The sequence below is a fragment of the Poecilia formosa genome, unplaced genomic scaffold (genome assembly GCF_000485575.1).
Source record: "Poecilia formosa unplaced genomic scaffold, Poecilia_formosa-5.1.2 Scaffold28, whole genome shotgun sequence".
Classification (NCBI taxonomy): Eukaryota; Metazoa; Chordata; class Actinopteri; order Cyprinodontiformes; family Poeciliidae; genus Poecilia; species Poecilia formosa.
The window spans coordinates 656,993-669,944 of NW_006799967.1; the positions used below are offsets into that span (position 1 = coordinate 656,993).

Genomic DNA, 12,952 nt, shown 5'->3' on the forward strand with positions numbered 1-12,952 from the left:
TTTCAGTGGACAAACTACATCCACGGCTGGCAGGATCGCTGGGTTGTGCTGAAAAACAACACGCTGAGCTACTACAAGTCCCAGGATGAGACGGAGTACGGCTGCCGGGGTTCCCTCTGCCTGAGCAAAGCTGTGATTACCGTGAGTATCATCCACTGCAGGGATTTTGAAACGTGGAATAAAAAATTGTTGAATCGAAAGTACTGGCAGGCCAAGAAAAAACCAAAATAAAATCAAGCAAATGTCGTCCGATTTTTATTATTTTTTTGTAGGAAAGGGATGTTCTTGATTGTAGCTTCAAAATTTAAAAAGGATTTTGAATGTTTGCTGCATTAAAAGAGAGGAATCTAGTTTTCTAATTCTTTTGACCTTGATTTAACAAATTGAGCAGGGTTTGGGTCACTTTTTATTAAAACACCTGCCATTTTTCACCAAGTCATAAAATTACCAGTCATTACATCATGACTTTATTCTACTAAATTACAACTTCATTCTCATCATTTAATTTTTATTTTGTATGGCCCTAATACTCTGTCATGGGCCTTCAGTATTTTTTAAAAAGAAAACAGACTTTTCTTCATGCCGCTCCGTCTCTCTCTTGTGCCACCAACTCTTGAATCTCAAACAGGAAGCTTCTCAAACTGCAGGTGGCCTCCGACCGTTTTTAACATCCACTACAAAGTCTCGATTATGTCCTCAGTTCTGCTTGATGACAGCAACACGTCAGGTGGCTTGTTCTGAGCAACAGCGTGGCATGTGGCAACACTTGCTTTGGAAACTGCCAACACATTCGGTGTGCTGTAATACGGCACAGGACGAAGCTGGGAATGTAGCAGCAGACTGCTAGCATGACGGAGTGATCGAGGTTAAGCCCCACAAGCTTATCCCATTATTCTGTCCTACATTTCCAAGCATCCAAAGATTCACCTAAAACTAGTCGACAGAGTGGTGGGCCTTTCTGTTTGTTTTTTTTTCCTGACAAAAACCCAATATGCGTCTGTTTTGTCTCCAAATGGAGACGAAGGGAAGTTAATAAATGACTGTTTCCAGGCACTGAAAAGCAGGCTTGGCTATTGGCTGTATTTGTTCAGCTTTATCTTTTCCCCAGCATGTGTAAATATTAACCCCCATGTGTTGCTCTGTGGTCCTGACCTCTCGCTCCACTTTACACCCGTCGGCAGCAGATGAATCGAAATGTTACGCCTGGTAATGGTAGCTTTTTTGAGCATAATAGTTCTTGCAATACATATTTTATTTAGTTGTAGACTAGAAAGGGAAGTATAAACTTAAAAAGAAATGTTTTCAGGTCTGAATCTGTTTTGTTTCGAAGAAATTGATTTTTAAATGAGGTTAACAAGTTTCCAAACAAGATAGGGTACACTTGTGAGTTATGTAGGCTGGAAGTTGGTCAATGGTTTTAAGTTTGAACATTTATTGATTTGTATTACAGTGAACATTAAATATACTGGATTTAGAAAAATGCTAATTTCCATCAGTAGTCCCACAACAAAAAACAATACAAAATACAAACTTTTGTACAATTTCATACATAAAAACTGAAAAATACAGTCAAAACTAATAAAAACTTTATATTGTCAGCAAAACCTGTTTGTATCAAAATACTAATGTTTTTTAAAGGGGCAGAATTAGGGAAAAGTGACTTTTTAAAGTTTTATATTATGTTATAATGTTATTCCCTCTTCAGAAACATACCTGGAGTGTTGCCTTGATTCTTTCATGTGTGTTTTAAAAGTCCTTTAATCTCCCATGACAACCATTCAACTGTGCAAAACGCTTGAGGGAAGTGGGGGGACAAGCTCCACCTTCAAGTCGAAGCTCCTCTCCTACTCGGCTTCTTCAGATTAGCCAGCAGCAATTGGCAAACAGTGCTGGTTAAAATGTTACTAAAGGGTTAATAAAGGAGCCATGTTGTGATGACTTTCTGAAGCCAGAGTTTCAGAAAGAGCAGGAGTTTTTAAAGACAGAGGCCCAATTTCAAGGCACTAAGTTATGCAGTCATATTTGATATATTTATATAGCATTTTTATAACAACTGAGGCTAACATAGTTACTTTATTATCCTGTACAACTGCACTATGTGCTTGGAAAATACATAATAATGTCCCTCTGAATGTTTACAAAACTATAGCTGTTATAAAAATCACTCTGAGATTAAAGTTTGAAGAGTTTTTGCAGGCGTTTCAGTTTTTTTTTTTATGTGATTGTAAATGTTTCTGTTGCCAAAAAAAGAAAAAGTTTGCAACCGCACCTACAAACCCTGACAACTGCCGCTGCCATTTTTAGCTCCACGGTCAGCTAACGGGAGCACACTGGCCTACTTGTAATTTCTCCCCTCAGTGGAATTGGTGAGTAACCCAGACTGGCTCCATCTGTGGCTGATTCGACCTGGATTGTTTGGATGTTTCTGAAACGGACTCGCAGAATGTGAATAAATCTGCCTTTCACTGCAGGCCAGAAAACGAGATGAAATGGAAGTCAGATATACTCGGTGTAAGGCTTTGAGGAAATATGCAATGTGTCTTCTGCCAGGAAATGTGATTGTTCCTCATAGCGCATGACTTCCCCTCACACCGGGGGTTATGAAGAGGGTCAAGATCAACAAACCTCAGTGTGAATGTGTGTGTGTGTGGAGATGGCTCTGCTGTGCCTGTTTATCCATCCTGATGTAACCTTCCCTTTGCCCCATCTTTCTCTTTCACCTCTTGGTGACTCGTTGCTCCCTCCTGTAGAGCTGTAATGATCTCATTTTGGTGTTCTGAATTCTGCAAAATGATGCTCCTCGTGCTCTGTCATAAGGAGAAGCCTGAATCATTTGGATAGCATGCAAAAGTATTCAGATCACTTTCACTGTTTTTATGTTACAACCACAAACTTTGATGCTTCTTATTGGTGGTTTTATGTGATAAACCAACAGAAAGTTGTAAAATTATGAGGGGAAAGAAAAATGATGCATGGTAACTTTTTTTAAGTTAAAAAAGGAGTTATGGATTAAAGCAGGATTAGGAGATGGCAAACAATACCACACATCACCAGGAACCCACAATCCTCACTGTGACACATGGTGAGGGCAGCGTGTTTGTAGATAAGGGATGTATAGGAGTAAATTTGTGCCAAAAAATATCTTTAAAAAGTTCTGAGTTTGAGAAGTCAAAAATGTTTGAGAAGTCAAAAATGTTTGAATTTTCAAACTCAAAAACTTTCAAGTTTTTTTCTAGAAAATTTCTGAGATTGGTCTCAAACTTTGAGGTTTGGCAGAGATTTACTCCTCTTTTTATTACTATTTTTGTAATCTACAAGGTCCTAACATTACATTACAACCAGAGCGTTCAGTGAGATGGTTTAGATATGCACATGTGTTTAAAATACCCCAATCAAAGTACAGAAGTAAAATTAATTGAGAATCTGTGGCAAGAATTAAACATTGCTGTTCACAGATGCTCTCAATCTAACATGACTGAGGTGCTGATGGAAACACACCCAGGAGGATTTGTATCTAATTTAAGTGATCCAGAGAGTTTGGATGCAAACTAACAGCACAGTTTTTAGATGTTTCTTAAACTTATTTGTATTGGTCTGTCACATCAAAATCCAATAAAATACACTAAAGTTTGTGGTTTTAATATGAGAAAATGTTTGGGATGTTTGAATAAATGTTAAAGATAATTATAAAGTTTAGATCATTTATTTAACTCAAAGTGTGTCTGTGTTCCTTAGCCATTTCAGCCACTTTGGTTTCTGTCATTTGGTTTGTTTGTGACTGCAGACACGTACGCTGCTTTAAGACCGCGTCTTGTCCTCTCCTTTTGATGGGAGAGGACAGGAGGGGATTCTTTTGAAGCCGAGCAGGAAGTTTGTCTGAAGAGAACAGAGACTGGGTCAAGATGTTTTACCTTCATCATTTAATGTTTTTGGATCATGCTACTTCCTGCGTTAAATAAACCGAGCATGACCAAGACTGAAGGTTTCCTTAAAAACCTTCCATCTAATATTCAAACCTGACTTCCTCCTATACAGGTGGAGAAAGTCGGAGCCTAGCATTAAATTATTTTAATACTAATTAGATGTGAGCTAAAGGGGGATGTTTAGTGGGAGGACGAATGAGGTTCCTTCTCATTTGATATGCGTCTGCTGGTAAACAAGAGTTTTAAATCTCTTAAACCTTCCCTCATTGTCACAAAGTCCTCTTTCCTCTTTTGGTTTGAGGGCATTGCATAGTGAGTCAGACGGGCATCATAGTGGATCACTTCCTGCTTCGCTTGTGTTCCTCATTTCATTTGTTTCCTTTTTACTCAGGAGCATGTCTCAATTCAGCCACTGATACATATCTGAAATGTGCATTTCTACATTAAACCAAATTAATCAGATTGTTTCCTTGCACCTTAAAGGCCGAGCTTTCTTCTGGGTAACTCATCACACTTTAACCCTTAAACTTGTACAGCAGCTATTACACAGATTAACAAAAGCGTTTTTTGGAACTTCTTGTAACCTTTTATAGTTGATTTTGTTTTTATGTTCCTTTATTTCATTAGTGTTAGATTTTACTTGCTGTGCATTTACAGTACCTTGCAAAAGTATGCATACCCCTTTCAATTTTTTCACTTTTGATTGGGATCTTATGTAAAAGGTACCTTAGAAATACCAGGCGAAAAAAAAAAAATAAACATTGGTCTCGCTGGAGTTGGCGTTGAGGTGTCTGTGCTGCTGCTACATGATTAGCATTGAGATGCTAATTTAGGCTTGAATAGCTTTGCTAACAGGCTAACATATTTTAGCACACAATAATGGTCTTTTTCAGCGTCCAATCAGATTGTTTTCTGAAGCAAAATTGAACCCCAGTGGACCAAGAGAAGCAATCAATCACGTGATAAATTAAAACAAACTCAATAATTTCAATTTGCATGATTTATCGTTTTTCTCTTTTCTTTCTTTCTACCAAAAACTGGATGACAAAAGTCTTCAGTCTGAAGCTTTGATCTCAACTAGATCTTTTTTTGAAGGGCAAGTTTGTTTAGAGACTTTATAATTCATTTTATTTATTGTTTCTGTTATTGAATATTTAAAAGGTCTTCCAGTTCATGTTAAATGTTCACTAGAAGTTAAAGTTTATTAGTCTTTGAGAGGTTCCCTTCCATTACTAAGCTATTATCACCACATTACTTGAAACGATAGGAAAACAATTGTATCGTTTATTGCAATAACTTCTGGAACAGTTTATCATCCAACAAAAGTTATCTTGACAGGCAGAGATGTACGCCACACTTTTCAGCTATTGTCTTTAAAAAATACACACGCACACAAAATACCTTTTTCATCGGAGTTCATAAATATCAATAAAATCCATGACAGTGTGTTGTTGCAATGTGACTGTATGTGCAAAAGGCTCTTTTTGTCCACCAGCTATGCTTTACAGTCCATGATGTTATCACCGTGCCATCCACAGATGATCAATCAGCACAAATGTTGTCAACGTTGCCTAGCGACCAAATGTGCCACCACAGTGCACAGCCAACGTCTTCTCTGTCTGCAAGCGGCTAGTACTATCATTTTAACATGTCAGCACAAAAGGAGATTTGTGCTGCGATTGTGGATCTGTCAGCTCTGCTTCCTTCGTTTGTTCTTCCTCTTCCTGTATCTCGGCAAGGATGCTAGCTAAACCACAACCACCCAGCCCTTGGTAAAGATTAAATTGACTTTCTTGTCTCACGCAGCATATCTGAAATGGCATCTAGGGTCATTTTAATGTTTTTAATATTCTATTGATTTGCTAAGATGTAAAGCTGATGATCACAATGATTACTTGCTGATGTTTGTCAGAGTGACTTTCTCAGTAAAATGAATCCAAAACGATTCAAAAATACTTTTCTGATCCCAAAGGGACATTAATTAAATTAAATAGCAGTATTTTAGTCTCTGTCCCTCTTTTTTGTTTACATTTACAATAGTTTTGCTTTTTTTTTTTCCCCCTCTTTGCCAACAGTTGCTAATAAAGTGTGTGTATGTGTGTGTGTTCAGTTTTCATTTCCTCTCTCTGTGTCCATGACTGTGCTTAAACACGCCAGGGTCTCGACCATAAATCATTCTGCTCTGTTGCTGCAGTTTAACCTTGGTGCTAACGGTAGAGCTGTCCTTTCAAACATCCCAGTTTATTTCCTGAATGCTAAATGGATAACTGCTCTCCCTCCCTCTCCTCTATCTCTGAGCACACATACACTCACACACACACACACAATACAGATTTACAGTGGTGCTCAGAAACGCACTCTGTACTGCAAAATAGCTGCTTCTTTCAGTGGAATGCTGTAAGGATCAAAGATAAGCTTTACAAGATACATTTCAAGTTCCAGTAATGAAGTGTTGTTTTTTCGTGCTTCCAGCTAAAGTCAGATTAAGAAACAGATTCTTCACTGATGCATTACATATACGTCACAATTAACAAAAAGTCATTGTTTGGCAGAAGAGATGTAAAGAAGCAGCAAAATGTACGTATGAAGTACATTTATTACTGTAAAAAATAGAAATAAATGAAGAAAATAAAGAAATATTTTAGTATGAATACTTTTCAAACACTGTGTATCTGAACGTTTATGTAACCTTTCAAATAAATTAACCGTGTTAATACAAAATCAACAATAGTTATATATATAGTGACTTGTAGAAAATGCTGAGTAGTTGAGTTCAGATTAGCATAAACATTGCAGAAATCTAAGAATTTAATGTTTCCAATACATTTCTTTAAATTCAAAATCAACCAGAGATAACATAACATTAGTAGCCTGTTCTTGCTAACAAGCTTAACATGATATATTAGCATGGATGTAATTATTTCGCTAACACTGTGCATCAACTGTAGAACAGCAGCAGGTCTCCGTCACTGCTTCATAGCACAGGTGTAAAACCAGCTGCAGCATCTTAACGCTCATGTTGCTTTTAAAGGCAAACAATGGATTAAATGGTTGTAACGGCTAAAAAAGTGCTGTACCTGTACCTTAACAGTGTGTGTACCTGTGACACACACAGGTACACACAAAATCCCAAGAAAACAAAAATAAAAATCATAGCAAAATCTAGACTTATTTCTTGTGACTGAGGTCAATGTGTGTCAGAGGGCACAGGTACAGAAAGTGTGGGAGTCCTTAACGTTTGAAATCAAAATAGGAATAATAAAACGTTGGCCATTCTGAAGTTTAAAAAAAAAAAAAAAATTGCTTCCAGTCCAGGGCAACGCCCCCCAAACTTCACCCACTCCACCGGGTCTGGTTCTGGATTACAGTCGTATAAATCGATCAGACATCCATGTAATTAACAAAACGTGACTCGGTAACTAACCTGTTTTTTGTTTTGTATGCGTGTGTTTTGTTTTTTTTTTCTCTGTGTTTAGCCACACGAGTTTGACGAATGCCGGCTGGACATCAGCGTGAACGACAGCGTGTGGTACCTGCGAGCACAAGACCCCGAGCGCCGAAACAAGTGGATCGAGTTCATCGAGCTACACAGGGTAAGTTCCTTCACACTCACAGCCGACCTCAACAAAAAACCAGAGCCCAGTCAGTACCACATCATACATTGGTTGGATTTGTGAACGTGTGTGTTCATTGTGTGTGTGTGTGTGTGTGTTTCTGTTAGAGTATCAGAGAAGGGAGGAGGCAGAAGGGAGGAATCCAGGGAACAATAATCATCCCTTCACCACTGGTGCGTTTGAGGAGTTCTGTCACTATGTGTCTTTAGCTCTGCTCACTGTTGATGGCAAGAATGTGTGATCGATCAAATATTAATAACAAATCAACTGCGTAAGCATGTATTAATAATCGAGCAGTTTAATCCCAGTTTTTTGAGGTGGCAAGGACTGGAAAACAACCAGCTGAGCAGCATGCGTTTTGATTATTTCGTTATTGTTCTGCAGATTTATCGTTGGTGTAAAGGGTGAACAGCCTGGTGAGGAAGGGCACGTGAAATGAGCCTTCTTCATTTTTATTTAGAGTAGCTGACAAAAGGAGCAGCTTCTAGTTCCTATTGTTGACGAGCAACAAGAGAAACCCAATGACCCAACCCTTTCAGAAACACGGAAATATCACTTATCCAGTTTTGGTCTGACACTTGGACACTTAGCGACAGCGCCCTTTTCAGATTTTTCTTTCCGAAGAAGTTGTTTGTTTGTTCCAAAGAGTATGTGCACATTTAAACATATTCCAGTGTTGGCATACAGGCTAGTTTTCATCTGTAGTCCTTCAGGGTACAATCAGTATAAATACAAAATATTACTGTGCAATACAGACAAGTTAACAAGTTTCTTCCACCAAAAACAGAATAATAAACAAGTATGTTTTTTTATCAATAAAAATATACCAGGTTACAAAAATAAAGAAGGAATACAAACAAATATAGCACAAATGTTCCCCACAATGCGAACAGTACATTATAAGAGTCGCATAAAAAAATTCTTAAAGGGGCAGTATGACTTTTTTGAGCTTTCCGTTATTTTATAATGTTATTCCCTCATTACAAACAACCTGCCTTACATTTTTGATGTATTTCTGAGAAATCCTGTGGCAACCATTCAGCTGTGAAAAACACCTGGGTGGACCTTTGACAATGAAGCTGCTCCTCAGCACTGCATTTTCCAATCTTCTGAGCTTCCGACTCTCAGGGTATCTCTCTCACTCAGTTCCTTCAGACTAGCCAGCAGCAATTAGCAAACACCTGGTAGAATTGCGCATCTGTTGAGCTTATCATATAGGAACTACTTCTCAGTGCAATGCTGATAAAAATGTTGTTAAAGAGTTTAATAGTGGAGCCATGTTGTGATCACTTCCTGAAGGCAGAGTTTCAGAAAGAGCAGGAGTTTCTTAGAGACGGAGGCCCAATTTCAAGGCATCAGATTACAAAATAAACTTTTTATGAACTGAAAACAACATAGCTATGCTATAAAATGGCAATATGTGCCTAGAAAATACATGATACTGCCCTTTAAAAAAATTCCCAATAAAATACATTGTAATTTGTAGCTTTGCTGTGACAAAATATGAAAAAATGTCAGGAGTGCGAATACTTTTAATAAAACCTTTACAGAAGACCATCATAAGTCAAACTAAAATTCCTACTACAGACCTGGTCTGTCTGACAGACAGTGAAGGTCCACATCACGGCCACATGCTGCCCACACACAGCGCCTGGTTTGGGGAAACCCCTTTCTGCACCCTCGCCCCCACTTATCCAAGCAACATTGCTCTGCACAGTCATTCCTCCCATCATGACTCACCGCTCAAAACCTTCGAGAGGCCCTGCACTTTCCTTCCTACCCACGGTTACTCAGACCAGCCAGGGTCGCCTGGGAGACCCAAAACAGTAACGCGAACACAACAAACACCAGAATGACCTGCGACGTTTAAACAGGAAACAGCACTCGCTTCCCAGAGACTGAAAAATAATAATAATGCAAAAACTTAAATCTCTCTGTATTTCCTGGTTTGTGAGAAACATGTTTGTTACAGTGCTTTCTTATGCCTCAAACAGGAACATTTATCATTGTTTAAAGTGTGGTCATTATCATTGCTCATAATTTGCTGTGGTGCATCTTAGCATGTTATTACAGAGTTGGAGCTCTTCTACAGCTGACCCAGCATGTGATAAATGCTCCTTTTAATCATGCATCATTATTTGCTTTCTATTTTTTCCTGTTTTAATAGATCAGGGGTTCTTTATGCAAACACTATATCAGCCTCTAGGGCAGCAGTATGCTGGATAAAGGACAAGCACCACTCTCTGACATCCATGTGAACACGGGCAGAGCTACTTTTGGTCATTGACCGATAGTTACCTCTGTCTCCTCTAAATCCCCAGTCATGTGCGTTTGCATGCCCTGCCCCCTAGTGGCAGAAACTGTGTCTTGTAAAGAGACTCATCTGTGTTTCTGAGTGTAGCTTTCTACTTGTTCTGTCAGGGGGCCGTTGATGTTAAAGCCAGGCTGTTGTATAACAGGAAAGGTGTTTCTGCTGTGATCACTGTTTCTGCTCATATCGCCTCATACTGTCAGATCCTCATGTAAAAAAACATCGAAATGTAGTCAGATGACTAGTATTTAATACTGGAACTGTAAATTATGCCAGAAAGCTAGCAGAAATAATAAAATATTTTAAGCAAAAGAAAGTTGGCAATGCAATAACACAACTTAAATTTGATACCTGAATAATATATATTTTTTATTTCATATGTTTCTCAGGCAGATTCTGGGTATGGCTCAGAGTCCAGTTTGCGAAGACACGGCTCCATGCTTTCGCTCACGTCAGCCACTAGTGGCTATTCTGCCACCTCCACATCCTCCTTCAAGGTGACAGGTTTTTAAATTGGTATTTACGCTTCTGAAGTGAAAAATCAGATGTTTTTTCCAGTAGGTGCTCTCTTCAGTGCACCTACTCAAAGTTGGCTATTTCTAGTATTTTCAAAAAAGGAGAAAAAAAGAAAAGTCGGAGAGCAAAGATGTAAGAAGCTGTTTATTGGTAAGCTGTATTTTCTAAGACATATTTGCTGTTTGTTCAGGTGACAAAAGAGCAGGAGGCAGATTTTTAGCTAAGAATAAGAACAAAATACAAAGTTGATCATCCCAGAGTAAAGCATCTAAATTCACTAAAATATACAAACTGTTTTTGCATTGTAACACAGCATGCTAAAACAGGTTTAATATGTCAAGTCTGTAATTATTTTAAATGGTAAACCCTATTTTTACAATGATATTTAATCGCCTCTACACTAATTTAGAAAACAAGTGCTATCATATTTCTTCAGAATTTGGAATTGGTGCAAAAGAAAAAAAAAAATCATGATTGTTGCATTCCCTGAATTTCACCAAAAAAAGTTAGTCATCCAGACTGAAAAGGCTCTATATGGGTCATAATTTTGATTTAATATTTTTCCCCAGAAGGGTCACAGTCTACGAGAGAAGCTGGCCGAGATGGAGACGTTCAGAGACATCTTGTGCAGGCAGGTGGACACGCTGCAGAAGTACTTTGATAGCTGTGCCGATGTGTCCAAGGACGAGCTGCAGAGAGACAAAAGTAAGAACCACTAAGAAACAAAAATGATGTGACGGGAACATGGACTTTACATGGTCAGAGTTCCTTGTAGAGCTCTAAAAACGGTCAGGAAGGTGGACTATGAAATTAATTCATCCAATAAACATGAATCCAGAGCATATTCATTTCTCTTGTGAAATATGAAGTCAGGAAATTATGCTGTACAAGTCATTTTTTTATTTGCTCCTAGTAAATTACTACTTTGTTTTTATGCTTTTTGTTTCTTTCAGAAAAATTAACGAGTTTTACTTTTGGCCTCAAAAGAATCAACAAATTAGAGCTTTTGAACTTTAGATACGACAATAAAAAAGCAATAATAAACAGTTTACACAACAATCTATGTATGTGTTAGCTAGTCTGTAATTAGCCATCTACTGTTTGTGTTTCAATGTGTGTGGAAAGCACAGATTGGTCCAAGTTGCTTCAAACTAACTTAAGGTTAAGAGTTCTTGACACTTAACAGTGAAATGTTGTAAAATCAGCTCCTCCAGGAAGATTTGATGTCATGATTGCAACTATTAATTCAAATTCACTCATCATTTGTAAATTCTGTGCAGACATGCAATTTTCACCAATCGGTGCAGCTTTTCCACAAATCTGACCAATCATGCCTATATTTGCATATATTAATGTTGTTACCTATTTTACATCCCTTGCTTGTCAGTTAATGCCAGGAATAAACACAATCCTGTTAAATTTCTCTACAGAAGTTGTTCTCGTTGTTGCTTTTGACATATTTAGGCAAAATCTCTGTCACAATATAAAGAGCAAAGAGTCAGGGAGGAGACGTTGGACCAGAGACCAGCAGCAGGACGATGATTCAGTCTTGTCCGTTTTATTCTAAGGGATAAAAACTTGATGGAAAAAAAGAAGATAATGAAAGGGAAGGTTATGCGCAGCAGTTTCAACTTTTTTGTAACATTTGCAACTTTTTGACAAAGATGCCTTAAAATCAATAATTTAGGCCACAACAATCACAAAGAGAATCATCGCAACATTTTGGAGGGACTGAAATATTGTGGAGGAAGAAATATGCAATAAATCTTGGAAGGAATGTGTTTTGTGACTCAGACAGCAGTGATTCGATCAGCCCCCTCACTGCTTCTCCGTCTTGGCCGGCTTAGCATTCGTTGATGGCAGTCTTCACTTGGACGACCACAATGAATGAAACACGGCTTTTGTTCTCCTGACCTCTCTCCCTGTCTTCCTCTCCGGCTCTCCCTCCATTCTGAGGATGAAACCAGACCATTGTCATGTTGTCCAGAGCAGCAGAGGGCCGTCGGCCCCGTTGGTCTGCTGTGCTGTGCAGTCGGTTATGATTCAGACCACTAGGCGTGACCCTGTCCAGAAACCCTGACCTTAACGGACACTCTGACAAGAAAAGACTTTTGTGTAGCAAATAACCTGTTTGTGGTTTGTGCCGTCCAGTCTGAATCCTTCTGTGTTGTTTCAGTTGTGGAGGACGATGAAGACGATTTCCCAAACACCCGCACCGACGGAGAGTTTCTGCACAACAGCAACGGTAGCAAAGAAAAATGTGAGTAATTCACAGTTCTTTTTTTAAAAAAGTCCTTCAGTGACTATTTTATCGATTTGTTTTGAACACAGTATTAAAAAAATTACAGCAAAAGGCTATAAAATTATTGTAATTTTAATACGGCTGCAACTAACAATTAGTTAGTTATCAATTAATCGATTATTTTGACGATTATTCAGAAAAAAACTGGCACATTCTGCACATTTTTCACTTGAGCCATTTTTATACAATTTTAGAAATGCATTAAAGTATGCAAATAAATAATTCAATTCCTTTTTTACATAAGAAAATAAATATTGTATTGCCTAAAGTATAACAACACAGCATT

At 38.2% G+C, this 12,952-nt stretch overlaps 1 protein-coding gene across 5 annotated transcripts in view; it reads left to right on the forward strand.

Annotated features, from left to right (window-relative positions):
* The window catches only part of LOC103135854 (collagen type IV alpha-3-binding protein-like), a 30,278-nt gene that overhangs the window by 11,537 nt on the left and 5,789 nt on the right, over positions 1–12,952 (forward strand). For 2 of the 5 annotated variants that reach the window (XM_007548801.2, XM_016669834.1), the window contains 6 exons: positions 7–141; positions 7,400–7,516; positions 7,645–7,710; positions 10,238–10,345; positions 10,934–11,069; positions 12,541–12,624. In XM_007548801.2, the coding sequence (XP_007548863.1) occupies positions 7–141; positions 7,400–7,516; positions 7,645–7,710; positions 10,238–10,345; positions 10,934–11,069; positions 12,541–12,624 (646 nt within the window). The remainder of the gene's footprint in view (positions 1–6; positions 142–7,399; positions 7,517–7,644; positions 7,711–10,237; positions 10,346–10,933; positions 11,070–12,540; positions 12,625–12,952) is intronic. The other 3 variants (XM_007548802.2, XM_007548803.2, XM_007548804.2) reach the window with 3 other exon arrangements.